Source organism: Zingiber officinale, chromosome 9B, assembly GCF_018446385.1.
Source record: "Zingiber officinale cultivar Zhangliang chromosome 9B, Zo_v1.1, whole genome shotgun sequence".
NCBI lineage: Eukaryota > Viridiplantae > Streptophyta > Magnoliopsida > Zingiberales > Zingiberaceae > Zingiber > Zingiber officinale.
This window is the reverse complement of record NC_056003.1, coordinates 33024297-33051520: the sequence shown is the minus strand read 5'-3', so window position 1 is coordinate 33051520 and position 27224 is coordinate 33024297. Positions and strand designations below refer to the sequence as shown.

General features: G+C 38.3%; 3 protein-coding genes across 6 annotated transcripts; all 3 read left to right on the top strand.

The window, feature by feature from the left end:
* The first annotated feature begins 2362 nt into the window (after positions 1–2362).
* Positions 2363–4977, top strand: LOC122023870 (histone H2A variant 1-like). Of its 2 annotated transcripts, none has more exons than XM_042582277.1 (3): positions 2363–2478; positions 2731–2855; positions 4457–4977. In XM_042582277.1, the coding sequence occupies exons 2-3, from the start codon at positions 2742–2744 to the stop codon at positions 4751–4753; spliced, it is 411 nt and encodes a 136-aa protein (XP_042438211.1). In that variant the 5' UTR covers positions 2363–2478; positions 2731–2741; the 3' UTR covers positions 4754–4977. The 2 variants fall into 2 exon arrangements, with proteins under 2 accessions (XP_042438211.1, XP_042438210.1); XM_042582276.1 differs by having other exon boundaries at positions 2396–2478; positions 2724–2855.
* A 689-nt stretch (positions 4978–5666) lies between these two features.
* On the top strand, positions 5667–9783 carry LOC122023869. 3 transcript variants are annotated; one of them, XM_042582273.1, is made up of 7 exons: positions 5667–5883; positions 6580–6943; positions 7066–7185; positions 7285–7443; positions 8431–8603; positions 9088–9193; positions 9485–9783. In XM_042582273.1, exons 2-7 carry the CDS (start codon positions 6674–6676, stop codon positions 9512–9514), a joined length of 858 nt encoding a protein of 285 aa, XP_042438207.1. In that variant the 5' UTR covers positions 5667–5883; positions 6580–6673; the 3' UTR covers positions 9515–9783. The 3 variants fall into 3 exon arrangements, with proteins under 3 accessions (XP_042438207.1, XP_042438209.1, XP_042438208.1); XM_042582274.1 differs by lacking the exon at positions 5667–5883 and adding an exon at positions 5910–5931; XM_042582275.1 differs by lacking the exons at positions 9088–9193; positions 9485–9783 and having other exon boundaries at positions 8431–8607.
* Positions 9784–14356: 4573 nt separating this feature from the next.
* Positions 14357–17024, top strand: LOC122024983 (pentatricopeptide repeat-containing protein At4g14820-like). Its single transcript, XM_042583736.1, has 2 exons — positions 14357–14984; positions 15233–17024. The coding sequence occupies exons 1-2, from the start codon at positions 14392–14394 to the stop codon at positions 16824–16826; spliced, it is 2187 nt and encodes a 728-aa protein (XP_042439670.1). The 5' UTR covers positions 14357–14391; the 3' UTR covers positions 16827–17024.
* The last annotated feature ends 10200 nt before the right edge of the window (positions 17025–27224 follow it).

The window sequence follows — 27224 nt, the reverse complement described above, 5'->3', positions numbered from 1 at the left end:
ACGAGGCTGGATCTTGTCCAACTTGCAATCCTCTCCTTTGACTGCCTCGTCAGCTGAGACTTTGACCATGGGCACGCAAACTTGACTTCTGACTTCCATGGGGACTAGACTTCTGACCTCCACGTAAGCTTGACTTCTGACCTCCATGGGGGTTGGACTTCTGACCTCCACGTAAGCTTGACTCCTGACCATCCTATGGTCTTGACTCCTAACCACATCATCTTACTGACCCATGATCATGCACCGTATCATGGATCTTAAAGTGAAATGGTTAAAGTCACGGTATTGGACGAATATGAAGACTACGGACCAAGTAGTATTGGTCGAGCAGATCACAGCGTCTAGTGGATGGGAAGGGCCAGCCAGATCATCCGTTAGGTCGTCCTCCGTAACTTACAGATGAGATTGAGAGCCCGATACAAAGTTACCCGGCTTACTATCTTGACCGATCGGATGGTCTGGGCCCATCGGATACAATGCACATCTCTGACAACATGAAAACCGAGAGAAGAATAAGTCAGTAGCTGCATTCTATACGATCGAACTGACGATATACTGGCCGAGTGGCCACTAGTTGGCCTATAACGAAATTCAAATACTTGTCATATCATACCCTTTTGGAAGTTTGTGCCGAAAAGGACAGAAAATATTCCGCTGGCAAATCGTCCTTTAGAAGATTGTTCTTTCTTAGAAAAGCTTTGAAAAACGTGTTAATGTTTTGAGATGTGTGCGCAATGCAATAGTGACGTTATAAAAGAGGCCTCCATCTACAAATGAAAATATGCGATATCTTTTACTTGCACATGTCATTTGCTGCAGTTCATTGCTTTCATCTCTAAAATTGAGCGTTGATTTAAATATTGGAGGGACAACGTAGAGATTTCTTACCTGATTGGACACTAATAATACTCCTTGTATTGTAAAATAGCACAGAGTCTTGGTCAAATCAACAGGAGAATCACATTCCAATTCACTATCTTCATTGATTTCAGAAAGAATCAATAAATTTAATTTGTTATCTTGGGCGACGGACAACTCCCACAGTCTATGCACCCTGAGTAGTTTGACTGTGGGCCGCCCATTCTAATTTCCCAAATTGGATGCACAAGCTGACAAATCTCACCCAAATAAAACACATATATGCATTTGGGCCCAAGTAATTTCACTTTTATTATCTTATTTCTTAAGTCATTTAATCTTTTGTACTGTGGCTGAGACTGTACGTGAACCGGGGTATTAGGGCATTTTCAATGATCACAGCTTTAAAAGAGTTACATCAATATTACATTAAACGTATAAAAGTCTCACTAATGCAAAGTTTTTGAAAATTTTTATGTAATTTATTATCTTCAAAAGTGCGTGTGGTCGTTTTGGACGACCGCTAAGATGATAATGTTATCTTTTATCATCAGTAAGAGGTCTAATTATTGTAGATGTGAGATTTAAGTTTTTTAGTTTAAGAGTAATAATGATTTTTTTTTTCTCTTGAAATTAGTAACGTGAGTAGGGTCAAAAATTAACGATGAGTGACTGTCGCATAAATCAAAGATCATAATTAATAAAAATTATATGTAGAGTTATTAAATATAATACTACTACTAATAATAAATAAAAGACATGTCATGTGATAATGTACGATCCATAAAAAAATTACAGGAAGGTATTTTGATAATAGTTTATATTTTTAACTTGTCATTGATGTAATATCTTGGGGATTATAAAAAAAAGTTCATTTAATTAATGATTACAATGCTCTAAAAAAATATAGAACGCTTTAAAATAAATAAATAAATAAATTATGATGTTACTAAATCATATATCTTTATTTATTATTTTTCATTTAATATTTCTAGGTCCCCACTACATTTCCAATTTTGAAAGAAAAGAATAATTTTAAAATTTCACATTAACTTTTAAAATAAAAATCTCAAACCTGGTATTTTTTTATTTCACAAACATCTCTAAAAACTTAGTCTTTAGAGTTGCCCTTCCAACCAAGTTTTTTAATAAAATAAACAAAAAAACAATAAGTAAAATTTCAAAAATTACATAAATAGTTAATAGTAAAAAATTATATATTTACTACAATTAAACAATACTTTTTATATATATATGTCTATTTTTAATTTAAAATTTGATATCAAAGTAATTTGGGCCGGATCCTTATTTGAATTGAGGCCCACTAATTAAGGTCAAGTCCACAATATGAACTCAAAGAAACTTTTCCCACCTAGTTTCTTACTTTTACAAGCATACCCTTCTCCTTCTCCTTCTCCTCATATGGCGTCTGATCTGCGTAATTATGAACAAAAGACAAGGGTAGTTATGGAACTTAAATATCTTGGTCCTCCTACGAGCAACTGCCTTCGCTCGTTACCTCGCCTTTTATCTTTTAACCCCTCGGTTTTTCGTTTATCTATTCCTCCTTCCAGAATCGCGCTCGCCCTCGAGGTAGCGAAGGCAGGCGAACGAGAAGAGGTGCATTTCCTTCTCTCCTTCTTCGCTTTGCTCGGATCTTACGATTTTCCATCGATTCGTGTCCTGATCTCGCCTTGCAGCTCTTTCACTTTGGTTTTGGCGATACTTTTTGGAGGTTTTTTTACTGGGTTTTTTATTTCCTCTGATTCGGTGCTGTTTCTGATGTTCGTTTGTCGTCGGGGAGTCAGTATGGCGTGATTAATTTGATATTCGGTGACTTTTGTTGTCCTGATCTGTGTTTTCGGTGATTAGGGAGTTGAGAAATGGTGGGCAAGGGAGGGAAGGGGCTTCTCGCAGCGAAGACGACGGCGGCGAACAGGGACAAGGATAAGGACAAGAAGAAGCCAGTCTCCCGATCTGCGCGTGCTGGGTTGCAGGTAATACTGAATATTCTCCCTCTGTTCTTCTTTCTTATCGTTCTTATCCTCGTCTGCGCTTGGAAGAAATTTGTTTACACAGCTAGAATGGTAGTAATTTATCATTCAATAGACTCAGTAAAACTTATACTTGAACGGTATATAGAATCATTTTGTGGCTATTTTCACTATATTTTTCTGTTGAGAAAAGTTCTCCTCTCCTTTTCACCCGTAGGCATACAGGAGGACTAAATAGTCTTTAATGGTTGATTGCCATTGTTTATGTAGCTTAATTATGTGTTTTCTTTCCAGAGAAGGAAACACGAGCTGAAAGATTTCCCTAGCCTCCTCTATTTTGTTTGATTGAAATGGAGGAAGGAATGTATTAGGAAATCTTTCCCAAGTTTAGCATGAACCTTTAATTTGATTGGAAAAGACATTGTTCATATGCAAATCCTATCCAAAATTTTTAAAGTTATTGTTTAGTCTATTTTGATTTCTTTTGTTGCGAACAAATAGTTTTGTAAAATTTTAAATTTCTCTCCCTCTTTCCTTCCCTACAAAGAACTGGTCAAACAAGAAACTCCAAGGATTTCCGGTCGCCCAAGGAAATACTAACTTGGGAAGTATTTTCCCTATTGTTCGCCTCTGCACCTTCTCTTGTAGGAACCGTGCCTAAGGCGTGCCTTAATGGCACACATCTTTTTGTTTCTCATTTGAATTCATTGTGGCGGCTTCCTTAACAAGTCTATTATGATTTTATTACAAATGAGAATAATTGAAGTTGTGATGGAGTTATTCAGGTGGAAGCATCAAACGATTGTCAATCATTTGTTCACTTGAATTTGTTAACACCCTATTTTACCAACAGAATTTGTAGGTTGTACAGTCGTATTTGCAGCCAATAGGTCTTGGATTTGTGTATAAGTTTTTGTACATCGGTATGACTCTTGAATAAGTCAAGATTGAGTATATCTATGTAAAATCCATTTATATACTTGTAAGGGGAAAGTCTAAATAAAGGAGTTAAGTATGCGAGAGATGGATTAAATAAATTTAATTATAGCAATGCTGAGCAAGAAACCGTTTTTATTGTTATATAATTGTTTTTTAGCCTTGACTAAGATGTGTCCATATACCACATTGGATGCGAAACTATTTCCTGATGTGTGTGGAAGTGACAAGGGCAAACTCCTCCCAACAATGTTGTTACATGGATTGAAATATACAATTTTTTTAGCAATTCATTTTGCAGAACATGTTTCCCAGAACATTTTTGGGCATAATGTCGTTGCTAATTATGGAACAAGTAGTTGTAAGCCTAATACCTGATCAAAGGTGAGAATAGGCTAATAGGAGAGAGGAAATACATTCGGATCCATGATGCAAAGACAGGTAGAGGCAAAATAAAACTGCTCTTCTTGTTATAGGGATCATGTTGTGTCTTTCTATGAAGCTGCTTGCATTTTTGCATCTTTGATTAATGGTGTTGTCTGGCGACTACTCAGAAGTCAATAACCTAAAGTCAGGATAGTTCAAATTTACTTATTACTTGTCTATTGAATAAATGCTGTGAGAAAAAAAAGCATAATATCTATCTGATACCTACATGTTGTCTGCAGTTTCCTGTTGGCCGTATTCATCGGCAGCTGAAGTCGAGGATTCAAGCAAATGGCCGTGTCGGTGCCACTGCAGCTGTGTACTCAGCTGCAATACTAGAGTATCTAACAGCGGAAGTGTTGGAGCTCGCAGGGAATGCAAGCAAGGATCTCAAGGTGAAGCGAATCACGCCGCGCCACCTTCAACTAGCCATTCGAGGGGATGAGGAGCTAGACACCCTCATCAAGGGCACAATTGCGGGCGGCGGAGTTATCCCCCATATCCACAAATCTCTCATCAACAAGTCTTCCAAGGAGTGATGGTATCATTTATATTAGACATGTATGTTTGTACTACTAGCTAGATCAGTGTTTTATAACTGGTATTGTGAACTTTAATTAGGTGGTTTGGGAGTCTCAAGTGTTCATCCTCTAGTAGATTTGTTGGATGTAGGAAATTCCAGACCTTGTGTTTATTGTGTGTAGATATTATGTTGTTATGGAACTTGCATTAACTTCGACGATCATGTTACAAGATTCCCGTATGATCTCATGCTACAATAAATAAAAGATGGTCTGATGTACGAAACTTCTGTTATTCGGAGTTTTGGAAAAGATCAATGTGGTATTTTGGGTAAGGATTATATCACATTGGATCAATTGTTTATAGTTTTGTCTCTTCTTATTTTTATAAGAGGTTGTTTGCATGATTAGTTAGGCTCCCCTTCTGATCTCATGCTACAACAAATTAGGAAAATTTTACTTTGTGAAATTCTCTCTCTTCGTTGACCTTATAAGCCCACGAAGAGTAAGTTAGTGGTTAGGAGAGGATTTGTATCCAGAGACGATTGTTTTTTACCTCAAATAATCTTTTATCTTTTAAATTATCATTTAAATTATTCATTTAGTAGAAAAAAAGTATAGAAATATTTTTTAAATTACCTTTATTGTAATAAGAACCATTTGTGAGATTTTCATTTTTCACGAGGGTGTATTTATAAAGAAGCCCTTATAATTTATAATATTTACAATAATGCATGTGCCAGAACTCCAGAAGCCACAAATGGCTAATAGGCATTTGATCTTATAGTGAAATTTTACACATTTTTCAAAGGGTAAATTATTAAGATTTTAAAGTGCCAAATTGGAAACTTACCCAAAAGCAAGTGGGCCGAGAATATTGGGCAGGCCCATTCACTATAAGGCCGGCCCATCTACGTCGTTGTCTCATCCTAGTTCCTCGGGCGGCTTCCTTCTGATGCCGTGAGAGCGAAAGCCCGAGCGAGGGCGGCCTCTCCGCTCCTCCCCGCCTCTCCTTGCCTCTTCGTTTCCTTCGCCATTCGTATCTTGTGGTCGCGGAGAGAGAGTGAAGGGAAGGAGGGGTCTCCTTACGTCCTCCTCCTCGCTGCCGTGGCAGCCTTGCGAAGCCGTAGATACGGCCCACAAAAGAGGTATTTGGTTCTTCCACTCATTGATATCGCTCGATTGCTCCTCGCTTGGTTAGCAACTTGTATTTTGATTTGAATTTCTTTGAATATATATAAATTCCAATCGACGACGTTGTCTAGCTCGCGGTAACGCGGACCGACTCTTTGTAGATCTTAACGTTGGCATTGTGTATCTGATTTATTTATTATTCAAGTTATAATCTTGGTTTGATCGTATAGTTTTTGTTTGCCATCTGATGCTTCATTCTTGATTCGGCTGAAGGTACAGATTTCTATGCGTGATATGCAGAGTAATGTATTAGTGAATAACTAGCTGATTGCTGTTCCATTTTCATAGGTTTGTGAAATTTTATATGGAAATTTTAAGTAGTTGAATTGATTACTAGCTGCAATCGTGTTCGATCGTCTGAGATCCCTTGATACTTGAAGCTTTGTCTAATTTAACAATTGGATTTTGCAAGTTACTGCATGTGATTTAAGCTCTATAACTATATGTTATGTGACTCATATATTAAAATGCAGAGTAATACTCCTGAATTTTAGATGGTGTCAAGTATTCCTGGCATAAATGCAGAGTTTCGTATATGTTATTTTCTTTGTTGGCATGTAATCTGTTGGAGTAAAAAGATGTAGTGAATATAGATCCTGTATAATGCATGTCTGTGTAAATGTAGTAATGCTTTTCATTTTCATGTGCAGTTGGAAGGAGCTACAACTTGATGAATTATTTGTTATCTATTGAGAAAGAATTGTACTTTCTAGGGCTATATTGTTAAAGGAAGTTCTTGTCCATATGAACTTAAACATGCTGACAGTACATCAAGTTCGATCATTTCAGAATCATTGGATAGATGGAAATACAAAGACATATGTGCCACATAATATGGGCAGCAGCAGCCAACATACTTATAACTCAAACAGCATAAGACCTTTCCAGCATCCTCTCGATATATCATGCATACAAAGATTTCGGATGCTTTCGAGCATAAAGTCTCATAGGTGTAGAACAAGAATCATTCACCACTGTAGGTCCCCAAATGAAGGAGTCAGGAAAAACTTGCTTGTCTGTATCTTATTGGAAATTCATATTATATTCTTTTTCAGCATATCATTGTACAAATGGAAATGAAATTTTTAAATCATTTAATGATCTCATGTACTTACATATTCGTAGTCGCTTTGCAGTGTCATTGGGATAGTAATGCTTCATCGGATCAGGACTATCGCTCTTCCAGAAACATAGCCATAAGTTTGTTCAAGCGGTACCGAAATGTAATTGATCGCGGAAGTGGTGACAACCTTAAAGTATGCCATTTATCCCAGTTATTGGACAAAATTGATCCAAAGCGCACAGATAGATTCATGGTTTTTTCCTCAACCGACACATCTCTCTAAATTGATCAGGAATTCATCTCTGCTGGAGTGAATGCATATGCTCTTGGCTGTACTGATGAAGGATTGAGACAGGAACTTATAAATATCAAAGATTCTGGTGCTGAGGTTGAGGGACTTCAAACTGATTATGGAGGAACCACTGTGAAGTTGGAAATTGTCACCAAGGAGGTGAGATCTTATTCAAATGACATCACTTTTTGTATTTTCTTCATTTTCTGAGTTTTCATAGATGTTTCCATGTTTCATAATTCATGCTCAACGTTTACCTTTTTTATTTTTTTGATTCGCTGTGTACCTATCTGAGATTGTAACCTCCCTATAGTTGTAGTCTACTTAGACAACATAGAAAGCAATGCTTCGTGTTGTAACATAACTATGTGATGAGAGTAAATTTATCCACTAGGTTTGGCTTACTCAAAGTGAACAGCACACCATGTACATAGGTTCTCATATGTCAACTGTTCTCAGGACAAGTGTCATTGTTTGGTTGAGGAGGCATCCATCTCGAGGCCTATAAATCAGGCCACAGGGTCCCTTCCCAGGGAAGAGGCAAAAAGGAGACATTCGACCTCTCCATCAACCCAGGCTCTAACAACACTTTGGGCCTGCATGAAATTCCATTCCAGACCTCCAAGAGATTCCTCCTCGGATTAGCTAAGATTAAAAAAAAAAAAAAAATCCAGAAACACTGCAGATGAATTGTTTGAGATCTTAGCATCTTGACCTAACTCCTTTCATTTAGGGTGAATCAGACTGGCCTGCAATAACTCAACTTTGTTAACTGTTCGTTGGACTCTATTGCAAGCTTCCTTTAATCAAACCCTTTATCAGACCTATGCTGGCCAGGTGATGACAGGTCATATTATCTATTATCTATTATAATTTGACAATAACACTGATAAATATTGTCTAACAGTTCGCAATATACACTTCTATTTAAAGAAAACCACTACTTTACATCTAATTATGCTATGGATTTATGCTGCTTAGCACACTCTACTATTTGTTATTTTGAAAGAGTGGATTAGCGGCATGCTAAAGTACAATGATCAGAATACTTGTGCTCTTGTACTTCGTGCTTCTCAAAGATAAAATTTGACGTAATTTTAAATTTTGCTACATCTTTTTTTAGAAACATTATAATTTTTAATACAGGTCAATGAGTGCATTCTATGGCTGGGTATAGTGTTTATTACTATCCTGTGCACACCACCTCCTACAGTAGTCAGATGGTCATCTACTGCGCCAGTTTCAGCTGAAACTATGCATCAGTGGAAAGGGTTCTGCGCTATCATTGCAAATGCTTACTATGTGAGGGGAATGGCATGGTAAGGATTACTTAGCACATTCTAAATATGATTTTTGCTGAGGATTTTATGTAATTGACTTTTGTTTGATATTCGCATGTCTAGAGGTATTTGGTCCAATGTGTACTCAATCATTTTGTAATTATTCATCTATATGACACAAATATTAATGGTGGACTAGTTTTTGTATTCATGGAATAAATGTTCATATATTTGACTATAAAAAATAAAAAACTCCTATGATTGTGATTCCCTATTTCTTATTCAATTTTGTCACTACAACCAATAAAGGAATAAATCAGTCATATTTTCTTTTCCATTTCATTCCCTTCTTTATCTCATTCCAAGTTCATTTCATTCTATTCTATGGACCAAACTCGTCCTTTACGCATCATACGGACGTGTAAATCTTTATTCTGTTTTATTTATTCTGGCTAACAATTGACTTGACTGGTAGTGTGCAAACTGAGTTATGTTCTTTATTCTACACTCTATGTTTGCACAGGTTACCAGTGAAGACTCTGCAGCTGGAACAAATGGCCGTGACCGGCAGTGCAGAGGAACCATCGCTCGTAGCAAGTCGGATGAGAATAGCATTCAGCACATTAGAGGTTTGTTCTACATCGAAGATATCTTTGTGCATATCTTGTGTTCCTATTTTGTGCATCCATCTATTTTGTGTTCCTATAAGGTAGGAGTGTAGGGTTCCTTTTTCCTCCTTTGGGCTAAAGATCGCTAAAAACTATAAAAAATCTCTAAAAAAGAGAGTTAAAAGTTTTGCTCAAATGAAGGATTCCTCTTCCTCTTCATTTTTGAAACACTACAATATAGTTGAGAGCGATGACAGACGACAGTACAATGCTACTGTATTCTCATTTCTATCTATTGCTTTGCTTCTGCAGGTTGTCAGTCCTCAATGGCCAAGAGCTTGACAAGGCAAACATTCTCTTCCGGCTTCGAGTTATTCCAAGGTGCTATCTTCAAGCCATTTCGAATGCATCTCCCACTTCTTTGATTTGTCGAAGTGAAAGATTTGTTATACAAAGTTCATCAGTTAGGCCATATAAATTTCTTATATAAAACCCAAAATCATATGCTCATGATTCCAAATGCTATTGATCATGTGGATGTACATAAAAGTAGTAGATAAAGAAGACTTGTATTTGCAATGCACAGCCAAAGCTATCAGTGATTGTGACCAGCGAATTATGCCTTTTTTTAAAAAAAAAAAATTGGTTGAACCAGACCAAGATTGAAATATTTAGGGTTGGATAGGAGAAGCAAAATCCAATTGAAAAAGATCGAAAATTTCAGCTGGGAACCTCCTTTGCTTGCTTCACACAAAATCACCCTGGCCCCCATGCTACGGTGCGATGGTAAGGAGTGAGATGAATTCCCTATTGGAAAATTGGTTTGGTGACCAGTAGCTACGGTGCGATGGTAAGGAGTGAGATGAATTCCCTATTGGAAAATTGGTTTGGTGACCAGTAAGGATAAGACGATTATTTCGTGAGTAAATTGTCGTAAATAATTTTTTGAGTGAATCAGAAATTAATGTCTAATGAAGGGTTGGTTTGATATAATCGGACGGAAATTTGATTCATATACTGAGTTGGATTTATGGATGAATGTTAACTTGAGTGTGTAGAATTATTGAGAGGTATGAAATTATAATTAATTTTATTAATTAATTTATTGATTGATTAAAATTAATCATTGGGATATTAATTAATTGATTAATTAATATTTACAATAGATTAAGTAAATAATTAATTTTATTAATCAATTAAATTAATTAATCATAATGAAAAGGTTTAAGTGAAAAGTTTTAAGGGAAAATACACATCTCATATCCTTTCACCTCTTGAGAGTAACCCTTCATCCCTATAAAATAAACATCATTCCTTCCACTCAAAACACTCAATTCTCAAGTTGTGAATTTTTTTTCTGGATTCTCTTCTCTCTCTCCTCTTTTAAGAGTTTCAAGGCTTCAAAAGTTTGACAAGGTTCAAAATTTGGAGTGCTCCAATTTCGAAACGCAAGTTGTTGTATCTTGGAGATGATTGTCAATAAATTGTAAGCACTTGGGCCGGGGAATATCGTCTTAAGGAAAAAAGGTCTAGTCTTCACCTCAACCTTAATACTCTTATCCTTAGGAATAAGTTTACCCAAAGGGATTGTGTCGATATCTGAAGGGATAACTCGACGACCGACGAGATTAGGTAGATAGCGACGATACAAAGAAAGGTATGTCTCTTATCCGGAGGGGTACTTTGATAGTCGGAAGAGGATGTCGAGAGTATAAATGAGACAATGTCCACATCGCCATACCGAACTCTACCGATTAGAGTCATTGACTCATCGTCGAGATGACTAATCGGGCCCAACTATTGGATCTCAATACCGAAGATCAGTATACTCATATTTTCTTAAAGAAAAATATCCAACAGTCCCCACATTACATCTGGGGAGTTTGAAAAACTTATGATTTTGGATTGTTTGTCAGATCCATCTACGCTTAGATCCGGCTTTGGTTCGGAATTGATAGTTCGACAGTTTAGAATCGATGCTTTAGAACCGATGGTTCGGAACCATTGGTTCGAAGGTTCAGAAACGCTATTCACCGGTTCAGAACTGCCGGTTCGACGGTTCTTGACAAGTCGACCCTTAACCTTAACTATCTAAGACAGTTATGAATCATAATTCGAAATCATCGGTTCACAATACAGTTCTTGGTTCAAGATTATTATATTAAAAAAATAAAATTATAAATTCATAAATAATTTGCCACTGATCCTGTCTGAAGGTTGAGGAGATGACGCGTTGGCTCAGGTGGATAGTTTGTTGATGAATAGTGGGCTCTCCGATCTGGGATGAAGCTTCGCAACGATCCTGCGCACAATTAGATGATCCAACAAAGCGTTAGTGACCAAAGACCAGGGAAGGGATCCCCGGCAAGGTCCTCCGACGCTCAAGTCAGTTTCGAGGGAGAAGAACAACAATGGATGTGCGAATGAAGGTCTCAGATGCGAAAATTCTGTCCCTCGTCAACGGAGAGGACCCTCCCTTTTTATATCACCTCTCATGATCTCCGTGACCATAAGGTGGCTTCATGCGTCAGAGTTTGTTAGGTAGTTTTCCGAAGAGCTTCCGAGGAATCTTTTTTGTATCCATAAATGTACCTCTTTTATCGTTTATAACTTAAATCTTTTCTGAAGTCGTTAGAGGGAGATGTCATTATAGATGAATCATCAATGGGAAACCAGATAAATTCCGAAGGAACTTCCAAAGGAATATTTCCCGATAATTATGTCAGGCTATTAAAATGTTGTCGATTATTCGTCTGCTAAATGTATCTTGGTCGGTCCGCAAGGCTAGCCGTATTGCTTGTCACTGTATTCTGTCATAGTATCTCGGCCAGTCCATAAGACCGGCCGTATTGCACCCCATTGTATCAATCTGCGCTGTCATATGTTAAGTATTACAAAGATCTATTTAGAGATTAATACAATGCTCACAGTATGCCGAAGGTTCATTCAAGAAGTCACATGGTAGATTATGTATGTTAGAGTTTTATTTTGGAAACAAGATGAAATTAAGTAACTAAAACTCGGTCAACCTATGTCTGACCAAGCGGATATGCAGAGTTTCTTAAGGATAAGTGTCTTTAAGCCCACTCGATTTTTATCCGGCTGGGCGTATATAGAGAGTCTTGCGTTAGATCGGCCCTAATCCGGTTGCTCTTTTACTAATAACTTCATAAGGCCAAGTGTCTTTAAGCCCGCCCGATTTTTACCCGGCCGAGCGTACACAAACAACCTTGTGTTTGATTGGCTTTCATCCGACTGATCTTATACTAAGACTTATATGAAACCAAGTGTCTTTAAGCCCGTCCGGCTTTTACCCTGTCGGGGATACACAGACAGCCTTGTGTTCGATTAGCCTTCATTCGATCGATTTTATACTAATACTTGTATGAAACCAAGTGCATTTAAGTCCACCCGATCTTTACCCGGACGGGCGTACACAAACAACCTTGTGTTCGATCGATCTTCATCCGGCTGATCTTATACTAAGACTTGTATGAAACCAAGTGTCTTTAAGCATGCTCGGTCTTTACTCAGACGAGTGTACACAGACACTCTTGTGTTCGATCGACCTTCATCCGATCGATTTTATACTGAGACTTGTGTGAGGCCTATGCATTTAGAGCTTGATTAGATTTTCACCTGGTCATGCTCTCTTGCACTTGGTCGACCACTCAACTCATCAGGTACGTTATTCCCTGACTTTCAACATAGAATACTAGAGTATTTATATCTGATCGGTTTTACGTCCGATCGGCTTTATCCGAATATCCTACTTAGTAGCCACTTGGGTAGGACCTCAGAGTTTTAACGCGGGACGATCAACAAAGGCATCTGGGAGGAATTCCCCTAATCTGACTTTGACTCTCACTTTATATTAACTTTGGCCATCACGTTATCTTTGAGATCCGTTCATTATAACCGGTATAAGCTAAGCTACGATAAAGAAAATTATTAATTACTTATTAAATAATTATTAATACATTAAATTATTTATCAACCAATGATTATAAATTAACTAATAAATAAACATCTTTATTACTTTCTTTTAATTATTAAAAATAATAATATAATAAAAAAATGATGAATTAGTTATTAAATAATTAACTAATATATAAAAACATTGATAATCATAGTCTAGTTGGTTATGATGTTGAATGCCTAACTCAGGTTTAAGTCTCGGCACCAATAATTTCTTTTTAACATTTATAAAAATATTAAAAAATCTAATAAAAAATATAAAAAGGATCCGTCGAATATAACCTGGGTAATTGGCTCGTTCCAGATCCAGCCGAGGCAAGTCTATTTGCACTTCTTGATTTATCTGATTGATCAATAAAAAAAATCTCGTGCGATCAAATTAGTCACATACCTTCGGAATTAGTCATAAAAAGTTGGATATCCTTAGGTATTTTCGTCGTAAAGAATTTATATATATATATGTTTTGTTTTTATCCATTTGACTTAATTATTTTAATATAATTAAATTCATAGTAGTCATCACAACTATGTGACAAAAAGATCACGAGAAAGATAAATCACAATATACTGAGTAAATATGTGACAGGTGGAGTGACAGGGATCGATTTTCGGGTGTCACTGTCTGGGGTTAACGTTTTCGCCATGCACTGTCCACCTGTGTACCTATTTTTACCTCCCTCCATATTCATGGGACCGACTCTAAGGGGACCGTTGATGTGACGGTTCCATATTTTATGTGATGGATGTAGTGAATTACATAGAAATCGAGAGATGACTTGTGGGGTCATAATCATCACAACTAGCTCTAACTGTCGAGAGATTAATTAATGACTGTTATAATGTTTATTTTAATAATTTTATAGTAATTTTGATTATCTTCTACTGATTTTGATAAATTGAAAAAGATTTTTTAATATACAAATATTTTATGTTTATTTTTTTTTTATCAAATTAATTAATTTATTTTTTATACATTATAAAACGGTGCTTGCGCTCTTTTTTTTAATTTTTGCCATTCTTTCTTGCTTTGGCTTCCCTTCACTGGCAAGGCTACGTGAGGTTTACGCAACAGGGTTTACGCAATATCTACAATTAGAATTGTCCACGTGGAATATCTACACGTGGCGCAATTCTATTCGCAACTAAGCTTATGTATTTTAATTGGTGGGCTGGATTTTATTCGCAGGCCTGATGAAAGGACAAAAAGCCCTTTAAATTCAAAGGCTCTGCTTTTGGTGGATATGGAGAGTGTTACACAGCCACTCGCCGCCGCTCTCCGGCAAAACCCCCCGCCGCCGACGCCGCCACTGCACCACCGCATCCTCACCGCTACCGCTCTCCCCCACTTGAAGCAAATCCACGCTAAAATCGTCCGTTCTGGCCTCCGCCTCCCGGCCTCGTTCGTCTCCAGACTCCTCGACGCCTCCTACTCCTCCCCTTCCTCGTCCTCGCTCGACTACGTCCTCTCCGTACTAATCCACTACCACACTTCCAGCTCACCACTAGTCAACCGCTCGCTCTGCACCCTCGCCCGCGCAGCCCACCCCCCGTGGACACTCGCCACCTATGGTCGTCTCCGCCGGGCTGGCATCGGAATCGACCGCTTCAGCTTGCCTGCGGTTCTTCGAGCAGCGGCGAAGTGTCGAGATACGACGAGCGCGGTGGTTCGTGAGGTGCATGGGCTCTCCGCCAAGATGGGGTTCGACGCGGACGCCTTCGTCCAAACAGCGGTGGTGGGTGCGTACGCGGCGCTTGGGCAGACCGCGGATGCCCGCGGGGTGTTCGACCGAATGATTCATCGGGACCTTGTAGCGTGGAGCGTCATGCTAGATGGGTAAGTAGGCTCTTTCTTTCTTTGCACACCAAATGTCCTCGGAAACAGCTGCTAATTTGTAAAAGAATTCTTTCGATTTAATTCTGTTAACCTCCTGTTAAAGTCAATCATTCACTCCAAATAGGATTCTCTAGGTTTCCTCCATTTCTCTTGGTAAGAATTAAGGTCTAAATTTTACGTATATCTTGTTTCCAGTAGATGATTTAATAACTGAATTCCCTCTTCTGCTTTCTGAAACCAACCGGCAGCTATTGTCAGAGTGGTTGCTACAATGAAGCTCTGCTGCTTTTTGATGAAATGAGAAGCTCTGGCGTAGTTCCTGATACGGTGATCCTTGCTACCATTCTGTCAGCATGTGGGCGGGCTAAAAATTTGGCGCTGGGTGAGGCAGTGCACTCATTTATCCTAGAATCTAACATCTCCTTTGATGCCTACCTTCATAGCACACTTATCAGCATGTATGCAAATTGTGGATTAATTGACACTGCCCAGAGTTTGTATGATGAGATGTTGCCTAAAAATCAAGTAGCATCGACTGCAATGTTCTTTGCATATGCCAAGCTTGGCCAGATCGAAACTGCACGAAATATCTTCGACCAGATGGCCGATAAGGACCTTGTGTGTTGGACTGCAATGATATCAGGGTATGCTGAGAGTGACCAGCCAAATGCAGCTCTCAAGTTGTTTAACGAGATGCAACTCTTGGGTGTGAAGCCTGATGAAATTACCATGTTGAGCGTCATCTCTGCTTGTGCTAATTTGGGTGCTTTAGATCAAGCCAAAGGGGTTCATATCTTTGTGAACAGGAATGGGTTTGATCATGTTTTGTCAATAAGGAATGCTCTGATTGACATGTATTCCAAGTGTGGAAGCTTGGCTGATGCATGCAGAGTTTTTAATGAGATAACTGGTAAGAATGTGATTACATGGACAAGCATGATCACTGGATTTGCATTGCATGGAAATGGAAGGTCTGCAATAGCTCTCTTTGATCAAATGGTTGCAGAGGGGATCATGCCCAATGGAGTTACATTTATCAGCTTGTTATATGCTTGTAGTCACACAGGCTTAGTTGAAGAGGGTCGCAGGATATTTCAATCCATGGTTGATGTTTACAACATTGAACCAAAGCACGAACACTATAGCTGCATGGTGGATCTCCTTGGACGCGCCAAACTTCTTCAAGAAGCACTTGAATTGATAGAGTCAATGCCATTTGCCCCAAATGTGGTGGTTTGGGGGTCTCTATTAGGAGCTTGCAAGATCCATGGCGACATTGAGCTTGGAGAGCTTGTGGCAAAGAAGCTACTAGAGCTCAACCCAGATCATGATGGCGCGTATGTGCTCCTGTCTAACATATATGCTAAAGCTAGCCGGTGGGATGATGTTAGGCAGGTGAGGAAGTTAATGAAGAATAAAGGGGTACTGAAGGAAGCAGGATTTAGTTGGATCGAACTTAATGGTCATGTTCATGAGTTTATGATGGGAGATAAGTCTCATCCAAGATCAAGTGATATTTATGGAACGTTGGATGAAGTTGTAAAGGAATTAGAACTTGTGGGTTATTCTCCCGACACAAAGGCCGTCTTAGTTGATTTGGAAGAGGAAGAGAAAAGGGAAGCTGTTCTCTTGCATAGTGAGAAACTGGCTCTTTCTCTTGGACTCATCAACTCTACAAGAGGTTCTTGTATTCGTATAGCAAAGAATCTTAGGATTTGTGAAGACTGTCACTCTTTCATGAAGTTGGCTTCGAAGGTGTTTGAGAGAGAGATTGTGTTGAGAGACAGGACTAGGTTCCACCATTTCAAAGATGGGGTTTGCTCTTGTGGAGACTACTGGTGAGGTGCAGTTCTTTGGTTGCATTGTAACTTGAGTTATGGCAATGGTAGTTAATTGATTGCATTCAATTGTAAGCTTCCATCATATGTGAGACACATATTAGTGTGATGGTATGCATCACTTGGTAGCATGATTGTTGGCTTCTCTGAAATTGCCCAGTGATATTACGGCTTCATGTTAATGAAAGATATTATCATACCATATTATTATGTCTTATGATGCAGGCCTTCTATAAACCAGTATAATTGAACCAATTGAATCATTGTAATATTCAGAAGAAAACCAAGTAATGTATGACCATTTAAGAAATTGACTCAACTTCTACTCTAAAAATGCTTTGCACTGGTATATGATAAGAAAACTAGGATTCAGCAGGTAGGAGGTATAGCTGAGGTATGCTTGAAGATTGTTAAGTGCCATATTAGGTAGAACTCAGAAAACCTAAAAAGTAATATGCCAACCTTCCCTGGCAGTAGCAACGAATTTTTACTGAAATTTTCTTTTTTGTTAAACATTTACAGAACTACTCTAGCATGGCACATACCCTTTTGGCAGGTTTAGATAATTAGTGCTGGATAGAAAGGGGTTTAATGTTCTTTTTTCACAATTTTCGTATTTGGAAATCGTTCAAAAGTAATGCAGTGGAAATAATAAAAGAAAAGAAGCAAACACAGAAGACACTAGATGTTTATTTGGTTCGGAGCCTTGAGCGACTCCTACTCCAAGGCCCGCGATCGTAGATCGCTTTCGGTGGGCAACAACTATAATATCGCAAAGTTTACAATTGATTATTACAATAAGTGCACTAATGAAAATATACCGACAGTACAAGAGATGTAGACGTAGTCGCTGACGGTCGGAGTAGCAGAGCATCACAAAAGCGTTTGGAGCAGCACACGGAAGAGCACAGGTTATTCTATTCGAGTTCTCTTGAAGCTGCACTCCGAGGCTCCCTTTTATAGCTCTGCAAAAATTGATCCAGATCCCCAAGGCTCGGGATCAAGTTTGACCCGAGGTGGATCGGTCGACCGATGACCTCCACCTCATCTGATCCGCTCGCTCCGCCTCGATCCGGTCAATTTTTATCCCATGTTTGGTCGACCGATAAACAGGTTCGGTCGACCGATCAGCTCCTCTGACTCAGTCCAGCCGGCCTGATCCAGTCGACGCCCACCCTTGGTTCGGTCGACCGATCCCCTTGTTGAGCTAGTCCAATCTCTGGAAAACTGATCTGCTGGCTTGGGGGTTCGGTCGACCGATCCCGGTCAGTCCTAACCCTGCATAAAAATATTAGTTTCTTGCAAAATAGAGTTAGAACACAAACGATAATATATAGAAACACATTTGACAGTCTCCAAACTGTCTGGTTCTGACTTCGGATTTCCTCTCGGAAACCCTAGGTCGAACCGACGCCTACTGTTCCCTCTTTCGGGGAACACGTCCTCACCTACTCCACTCAGGAGACTTTACCTTTGTTCAGCGTCCGGTCCGATGCTTCCGGTCTTCATGCTGGACGTTCGGTCCATGACCCGTCCAGACTGCTACCCTGTTCGCGACACCAGGATTTCAACCTAGGGTTGCCGCCCCCTAGGATTTTTGCCCAAAGCTCCGACCCGCCAAGACTTTCCGCATAGGGTTACCACCCCCTATGACCTAGGGTTACCACCCTCTAAGGTTTCCCCTTGCCTAACCGCAACTAGGACTTTCCTGAAACACTTAATCATACACATTAGATAACAATTAAACTTAACTTTGAATCTCTTTGTCATTATCAAAACTTGAGTTCGATCGTCGGATACTTCCCACACCAATAATTAGCTCTATTGAGACAATTGTTTTCTTGTTCTTTTTTCACAGTTATAGAAATTTAATCTCACTTGTTTTAGCTGAATCAACAATAAGAACAATTATGTAATAACTAATAACCAACATGTTTGATCTGTGTAATATTAGTTTCTTGGCTTGGCTTGGCTTGGCTTGCTCCTATCATTTGCTTGTCCAAACTACCCAATCTACACAAGGATGTCCATCCTTTAATTCACCAACACAATAACAATATCTTTGCATAGTGCACTGTTTTATTTTCCACAAGTTGCTCAAGTAAATGCAGGCCTATATCAATGATGCAATTGACCAACAAGAAAGACCTACTGGCTTGCTTGAACCCTCCTGCCCATTTGTCTCTCCGTCAGCCTGCCTTTCCAGCTTGGCTTGCCTGGAGAAGGAAATAGAGTAGTAATATGCATTTACTGTAACTGTGTAAGGGATAACTATGAAGGATAATGAAGGAGCATCATCCCACAAGGATTACTTTTTTTAGTTTATTTATTTTGCAATCAAACATAGGAAAAAATAAATAGTTATTCTTCTGAACCAAACGCCCCATAACAACCAACTTGATTGCCAAGCTCCTTATTTATCATCAAGAAACTTGCTTAATATCATTTCAAAGGCCAAGGCTTCTGTCTTCACCAAGGTGCATCAGATGAAAAGCTGATTGGGATGAAATGATTACTTCTTTCTCTGTCAACAAGATATATCAAGTGAAAATGTGGTTTGGACGAACAGATTACTATATATCAACGCATCAACTGTGCTGCATGACATTGGAAGAACTATTTGGACTCGGCAGCAGACAGGGCCATCATTTAATATTTATTTTATTTTTCTAAAAGATCATGTCTTATATCCTCGTTTATTGTAGCAAATAAATGGATGACAGTTTATTTTCTTGTATGTGGTCAATTAGGATGCTTGCCCAAACTGTCCAGCTTGCTCGGACTGCCTTTTCACTATTAATTTTGGTGATAATTGTTTATCTTTAGTGAAATGATTACTTCTTTCTCTGTCAACAAGATTTATCAAGTGAAAATGTGGTTTGGACGAACAAATTGCTATATATCAGCGTATCAACTGTGCTGCATGACAATGGAAGAACTATTTGGACTCAGCAGCAGACAGGGCCATCATTTAATACGTACATAGATACGTACGTACATACATAGATACGTACGTACATACAGATAAGATGTGATGGAGCCCATGGTGTAACCGGTCTTATCCTTCTTCCTTATCGTATAGCCTATAAAAACCCCTTATGAGTTCTTAGCAGGACACACGAAAAAAATTCGGAGTTCTATTAAGACAAATGTGATTGTGAGTGATTGTACTTTAGCCTTTTGAGTTCAAGTGCCTTAGTGCTCAGACTCAAGTGATCCTATAAAAACTTTTGTTTGTGAAACTGCATGTAAAATGATGGTATCAGAGCCTACTGGTTAAATCTTTTGCGGGTATTCTGGTGAAGCAGTTTTCAAGAGGTATGTACTATATTTTTAATGGAAAAGTAATAACTAAGTAAGAAGTAAGATCATCACTCTATTGTTAAGTAAATTCCCTTAGCGTCTGAACCCTATATGGAGCCATGAAAGGCTTTAGTAAGGTCGCGTAAGGCAGAAGGCCATTATAAGACTTGAACCTTGATTTCATGGTAAGCTTGAAGGGTGGGGAACTAAATGTAATTTACTTTGTAATAGATTAAGTCAGAAAGGTTTGAACAATCCATTAAAAATTGGTATCAAAACTCACGAACTGCAGATCTAGAATACCTTGATTTAGAAATAAAAGACTCCCTTAAAGGAATTTCTAATAATATCAACGTTATTTATGACCGTCTTTTATTACACTCAAAAGTTATTACACTCAAAAGTATCCATATCTGAGTATAGGACTCTTTTTGAGACATTAAAGCAAAATCATCTAGAGATCACGCAGACTGTACAAGAATCTCTAAAGGAGCAAAGAAGGCTACAGCAAGCTGTTCTGCAATTACAAAAGGAGCTCGTGCAGAATAAACCCTTGACTTCAAGTGATATTAAGGGTTTAGTAGTGGAGATCACCAAGCAACCAAAGCTGATCGAAGAACAAGCGGTGCTTCTTATAGAAGAATTAAAAAGGCAAATCAAACGAATTGAAGAGATCATGCATGAAGTAAAAAGGCAAGTGTCATGAACCTTCCTCTCTCTTCAAAATCAAAAGATTATGATGAAGCCTTAGTTAATACTGAAGAAATCAGTTCACCTGCTATTGGTTTTATTGTTGCCAAAGACGCTACAAATAAAGATATCAACAGACAAAACAATACTATAATTGATCTCTTACTAAAAATCAACGAAAAGCTAGATCAATTACTTGCAAAACCAGTTTCCAGCAACTCTGAGCAGGTAGCAAGACTTGCTAAACAACTTGAAGGCCTAACTTTGGGGAAAGTAAAGGAAGTAAAGAAGGAGCCTTTCTATGTATACCAAGATCCATTGAAAATATTCAAAGAAGAGAAAGAAAAGCTTAATGACGATCAGAAATAGGCCAACTATTACTGAAAGAAGTACAACGGAGGTTTCTAAACCAGTAACTTCTTCACAAGAAGATCAAATTAGAAGTTATCGAAGGATGGCAAGACTTCGATATGAAGCTCAAAGAAGGTTATACAACTCAAGAAATGAATCAAGAACCTTAGAAAGTCAACTAAATCCTGAAGCTGAGTTAGAGCTTTCTCAGAGAAGAAGAGCCTCATTAGTACCAGTAGAGACCTTATACTCTACTAATTGGTCAGAGCCACGACACAGAGTTTACCAACACTATTATGAAACAAGATTCTTGGTAATAGGAGGACAGCAGAACCTCCCTTTGATCAACCAAGAAAGCTATTCAATTTTACGGCAAGAATGTATGAAGCTAATCCACTTAGGATTAGTAATGATTAGAGTTCATGCTCTACATTGCAGGAATGTGGGAGTAAATGCTTTAATTGTCCTTCGAGACACACACTGGAGAGATGATAGGTCCATTATTGGCACAATGGAAGTGGATCTTTCGGGAGGTACGCAACTGGTATATATCGCCCCGAATATGTTAATTAGTGTTGAAGATTTCTTCCACCATATTGAGCTGGCCATTTAGACTCATGGTTATGAAGACTGGAATATGGCTGAATCAAATTTATTGATTACATGAGGGTTCATTGGAAGATTAACTAATACCAGTCACACTGGTTTCCATTATAATGTGCAAAATGTAGCAGATTATTTAACTAGCACCGGGATCCATGCAGTATCAGCATCACCAAGGACAATAACAGAACTACAAGGAATGAGATGGACTTTACAACCACCAACCGTTTCTCAAATCTGAAACCCTTAAGAGGTTAGAACCACAACTTTGTTAGATGGTTCTATTTCTTTATCTTTTCAGGGTTACCAATCAGCAAAAAACTCACAACCAAGAAGACTAAGTAATCTTGATATCGAAGAAATCAGAAACGAAGGAGAAGAAGAATTCGCGGGGATTTTCACAAGTAAATATGCCCTACCACTTTTTCATGAAGAATATGATTATCCTGATACAAATGACAGATGAGACACCTTGGGAGAACCTAGTGGCAGGTATAATTATTATGACAATTATGCACCACCACCACCACAACCATTTATACTGGCAAGCCGACCTTCATGGGGAGATGAAGAAGAGGATAACGCTGATGATGAGGTAGTTTTTCCAAGTGTCTGGGAAGATACACCATGGGAAGAGGATCCTGATCTAGATCCTAATGATCTTGCACCAACTAATGAAGATGAAAAAGAAGATTTGGAATCTTATCTCCTAGGGCTGAGCAATTTGGAAACGGATTATCCTATTATTTCCCCTAATTCTATTCTACCAGATGATGATAAGCAATTACCACCATATTGGGACAATAGTGATACTGAATCAGAAGAGTATTGGCAGCAGGTGATTGAAGAAGTGGAGCAGATTGAAGAACAGTTCTATACTACACAAACAAATAATTTTCCAGAAAAAATGAATGAATTATCAGTTCAAGAAGAAACATCCTCAACTGAAGAAGAACCAAATGACTGGTTATCATATGCTAACCAGGATCAAGAAAGTCCACAAAACATTCAATCAACAGAAGAAGCAACACATGTAGGAACTGACTCATTATCAATAAAGCAGCTTGAATGAATGGATTATCCAATCTTACGAAGTATGATGCAGCAAGCAATAATGGAGAAAGCATTATCTAGTATAAGTGCTATATCAAGGTATAATCCTCCTAATGAATCTCTTATGGGTCAAGTAAATTATCCTCCTGCACAGGTAAATGCAACGACAGAACCAAGAGAATCAACTACAATCCTTAATGGGAAGTTCAGACCTAGAGGATATAATCATCAACCATGGACGTTGCCATCAGCTCAAACAAATGATGGAGTCATCCTAATTCTACCAGAAGATATTGGGCAATACTCTGAAGTAATTTCTCGATGGGAATCAATTACCAATAATCTGGTAAATCAAAAAACCTGGTTGGATAATGCACAAAAGGTACAATTTATTGAAAATCTTTTAGGAGAAAATGAAAAGAAGATGTGGATCCAGTGGCGTATGGCTTACGCAGCAGAATATGAAGCTCTTATTCAAATGGCTGGTGAAACACAAAATATCCTATCCACTATTAGAAGATCTTTCTTGCTAGAAGATCCATATCAAGGATCCACTGTTGAGCAAAACCAAACCTATATTGATATTGAGCGACTGAGCTGCAACAGTATGAAGGATATTTTCAATTACCTAAATGACTACTAAATGTTGGCAGCCAAGTCCGGACGCATGTTCATAAGTCCTGAATTGTCAGATAAGTTATTCAGGAAAATGCCCCATATTATTGGCAATGAAATTGAAGCTGCATTCAAAGCTAAATATCCGGCTAATCATGTAGGCGTAATTCCAAGAATTCATTTTACTTATCAATATTTGGCAGAGATTTGCAAAAAGGCAGCAATACAAAAAAGCGTGAAAGACTTGGCATTCTGCAGCAAGATACCTATACCTGGGTATTACAATAAGCAAAAGAAATATGGATTAAGGAAGGCCAAAAGCTACAAGGGAAAGCCACATGATTCTCATGTCAGAGTTTTTAAAAAGAAAAAGGCTGACCAGCAAAAGAAATGTAAGTGTTTTATTTGTGGAGAACTTGGTCATTTTGCTCGAGATTGTAAGAAACAAATAGGTAATATTGTTCGAGCAACAATATTAGATCAATTGGATCTACCATCAGACTATGACATACTCTCTGTAGATCTTAATGAAGCAGACTCTGATGCAATTTGCTCATTTTCAGAAGGACAAACAGGACCCAATTATGTAAATTTGGCACTAGATGACACACCATGGGTCCAGGAAACAACCTTTATGCTTGGCGCCGAAAATTGCGGATGGAGAAGTCAAGTTTTTGTTGGTGAGAATATGAAAAATTGTCCGCATCAATGGGAGGAAAATCAAATTATCACAGATAGCAAATACGTATGCTGCACACTCTGTAAGTTAATTACTACTGATACTATGCACATACATTGTTTACTCTTCAAAATGACGGTATGCCCTGCTTGTGGACCATTCTATTTAAACAAAACTTTGACACTAAAAAAGAATGATATTATTCCACCATATGAAAAGGAGGATCGAATGATACAAGATTTGCTTGATTACACTCATTATTTACGAAGTATCATTGACAGAAGAGCTGCTGAAACCTATCAAGATATTCCCCAAGGGGACGGTATTCCTTTTATTAAAGTCAAGAATGTAACGACAACAGCAAAGTTACCAATTCGGCGAACACAAGGAGCAGCGGGTTATGATATTTTTACAGATGAGGACGTACATATTTCAGCACACTAACAAGGCCTTGTTAAAACTGGTATAAGCATGTAATTTTCAGAAGGCTATTATGCTCGGGTTGCTCCTCGATCTGGAGCTGCCTACCGACTACATTTTCTAATCAATGCTGGTGTCATTGATTCTAATTTCCGGGAAGAGGTACAAATATTAATTTGCAATTTTTCTGATTTAACTCTCTCTCTCTTGAGCATGGCAGTTGCGTGGCGCAGTTGGTATTTGAAAAAAATTATGAATCCATCTATTATGGAAGTTGAAAATCTGGGAGAAACAACTAGGGCAGCGGTTCTTTTGGTTTAACTACAGAAGCTCAACCATCAACAAGTCGGGAATTCATTTTCGCAGCAGCAAGAAAATCCCTTATAAATCGCCTATATAATATGGAGGTAACTATTCAAATCCTAGATTGGCTGATACGAAGGTACATGCGATACTGGATACGGGAGCTACTACCTGTTGCATATGCAAGGATGCACTACCCAAAAATGCATTTGAAGAAATTAATTATAAAGTAATTTTTTCCGAAATAAATTCCTAGCTGGAATCAACGAATAAATTGAAGAATGGTTACATGACCATTGACATACATAAATTCCGGATTCCTTTTACGTACCAATTGGAGATGAATCTTAAAGATGGAATTCAAATGCTGATCGGATGTAATTTCATCAAATCCATGGCAGGAGGCCTAAGGATAGAAGGAACAGAGGTAACATTTTATAAAGAAATCACTACTATCAATACCTCTCCTGAAATATATGTTTCAGCAAAAGCAATTCCGGAATTAGATATGAATGAAGATGAGTATCTAAATCTTCATGAAGAATTAGTAGTACCAAAACAACAAGTTCTGGCCGGAATAGACTTCAAAATGCAGTTCGCACCAGTATTCCAAAGATTAAAGGAGGCAGGATTTATTGATGATAATTCCTTGGAGCATTGGTAAAAAAAATAAGGTAATATGTACCTTAGATATTATTAATCCTGACATTACAATACAGGATAAGCCGTTAAAACATATTACCCCCGCAATGGAGGCTTCTTTCAAAGTTCATATTGAGTCTTTGCTAAAATTAAAGGTTAACAGGCCTAGTACAAGCCGATATCGGACCATGACCTTCATTGTTCAATCAGGAACTACTGTGGATCCTCTCACAGGCCAGGAAAAGAAAGGAAAAGAAAGGCTTGTCTTTAATTACAAGACTCTTAATGACAATACTCACAAGGATCAGTATTCTCTACCGGGTATTAATCTCATTTTAAAGAAGATTGGAAGCGGTAAAGTTTTTTCTAAATTTGACCTAAAATCTGGGTTTCATCAGGTCATGATGAGTCCTGAATCAGTCCCTTGGACAACCTTCTTAGTACCCCAAGGACTATATGAATGGTTGGTTATGCCCTTTGGGCTAAAAAATGCGCCTGCGGTCTTTGAGCACAAAATGGATACTTGTTTTCAAGGCTGTGAAGTTCTGGTGGTCTATATTGATGATATTTTAATCTTTTCAGCCAATGAGGAGCTACACTGCCAACACTTAAGCAAAATGCTAGATATTTGCCAAAAAGAAGGATTGTTTTTTTTTTCTCATTTTACATGCAGTTTCACAAACAAAAGTTTTTATAGGATCACTTGAGTCTGGGCACTAAGGCACTTGAACTCAAGAGGCTAAAGTACAGTCACTCACAATCACACTTGTCTTAGTAGAACTCCGAATTTCTTTCATGTGTCCTGCTAAGAACTCATAAGGGGTTTTTATAGGCTATATGATAAGGAAGAAGAATAAGACCGGGTACACCATGGACCCCATCGCATCTTATCTCCTCCTTTCTTCACATGCCTTAATACCCCAATTATTAACTTTTGTCGGCCAAAACCAGTGGCCGATCCTAGTTTTACAATACCACTTTACAATACTACTTAGAAAAAGGAATGGCTCCCCGGGGCTCAATTCCTATTTGTACAAGCATCTTCAAAAGGGATGGTAGTTGGGAGTAGCGCCAAAATAGTCTTGCCAAGAATGTCTTTAATTGTTGCAGGGGCATCTTTAGTCTCATCCATTGAGCTGTCGACCAGACTTAATAATTTGATTTGATTCTCTAATAAAGATACCTCATCCGTGATGTGGTGCACAAGTCTTGATAATGCATATGCTAGCTCATTATTTGTTCCTTCTATATGCTCAAACTTTATCTCCACACCGGTTCCAGTGATATAATCAATAAAGGAAATCCATCGGACTCGAGAGGGTTTATTGCTAACCGTTTTATTAAAGAACTTGATATTGCATGACAATCAGTTCTCAGTGTGATTTCCTTTCGGTCCAGATAGTGGATTTTCATAGCTGTTAAGGCTTCCATACAAGCATAAATCTTAGCATCAATAGTAGACTTGATCACCAGAAATTTGCCACTGGCATAAGCACAGATTTTTTCTGTTATTCTGGAATCAAATTTTGATTGCTTCCATTTGCATACTCCGCCCCATCCTTCCATACAACCATCAGTCTCAATAATGATGTAAGCATCAACGGGAGGTAACTCTAGGTCAAGCAATGTTTGGACCAACACCGTAACTTCTTTGATTATGGCCCAGTCAGAAGACTTGAATCTTCTATCACCGTGTGGGGAGGTTTTCGAATAAAGAGACCCTAATAATTTACTCAAATTAGG

What these genes read in the sequence shown, in the direction of transcription:
- LOC122024983 (XM_042583736.1), top strand. Translation starts at nt 14,392, where the DNA reads ATGGAGAGTGTTACACAGCCACTCGCCGCCGCTCTCCGGCAAAACCCC. An exon ending in TGGAGCGTCATGCTAGATGG is followed by an intron (nt 14,985 to 15,232) that starts GTAAGTAGGCTC and finishes ACCAACCGGCAG; the next exon opens with CTATTGTCAGAGTGGTTGCT.
- LOC122023870 (XM_042582277.1), top strand. Translation starts at nt 2,742, where the DNA reads ATGGTGGGCAAGGGAGGGAAGGGGCTTCTCGCAGCGAAGACGACGGCG. An exon ending in CTGCGCGTGCTGGGTTGCAG is followed by an intron (nt 2,856 to 4,456) that starts GTAATACTGAAT and finishes TGTTGTCTGCAG; the next exon opens with TTTCCTGTTGGCCGTATTCA.
- LOC122023869 (XM_042582273.1), top strand. Translation starts at nt 6,674, where the DNA reads ATGAACTTAAACATGCTGACAGTACATCAAGTTCGATCATTTCAGAAT. An exon ending in GAAGTGGTGACAACCTTAAA is followed by an intron (nt 7,186 to 7,284) that starts GTATGCCATTTA and finishes TAAATTGATCAG; the next exon opens with GAATTCATCTCTGCTGGAGT. An exon ending in TGGAAATTGTCACCAAGGAG is followed by an intron (nt 7,444 to 8,430) that starts GTGAGATCTTAT and finishes TTTTTAATACAG; the next exon opens with GTCAATGAGTGCATTCTATG.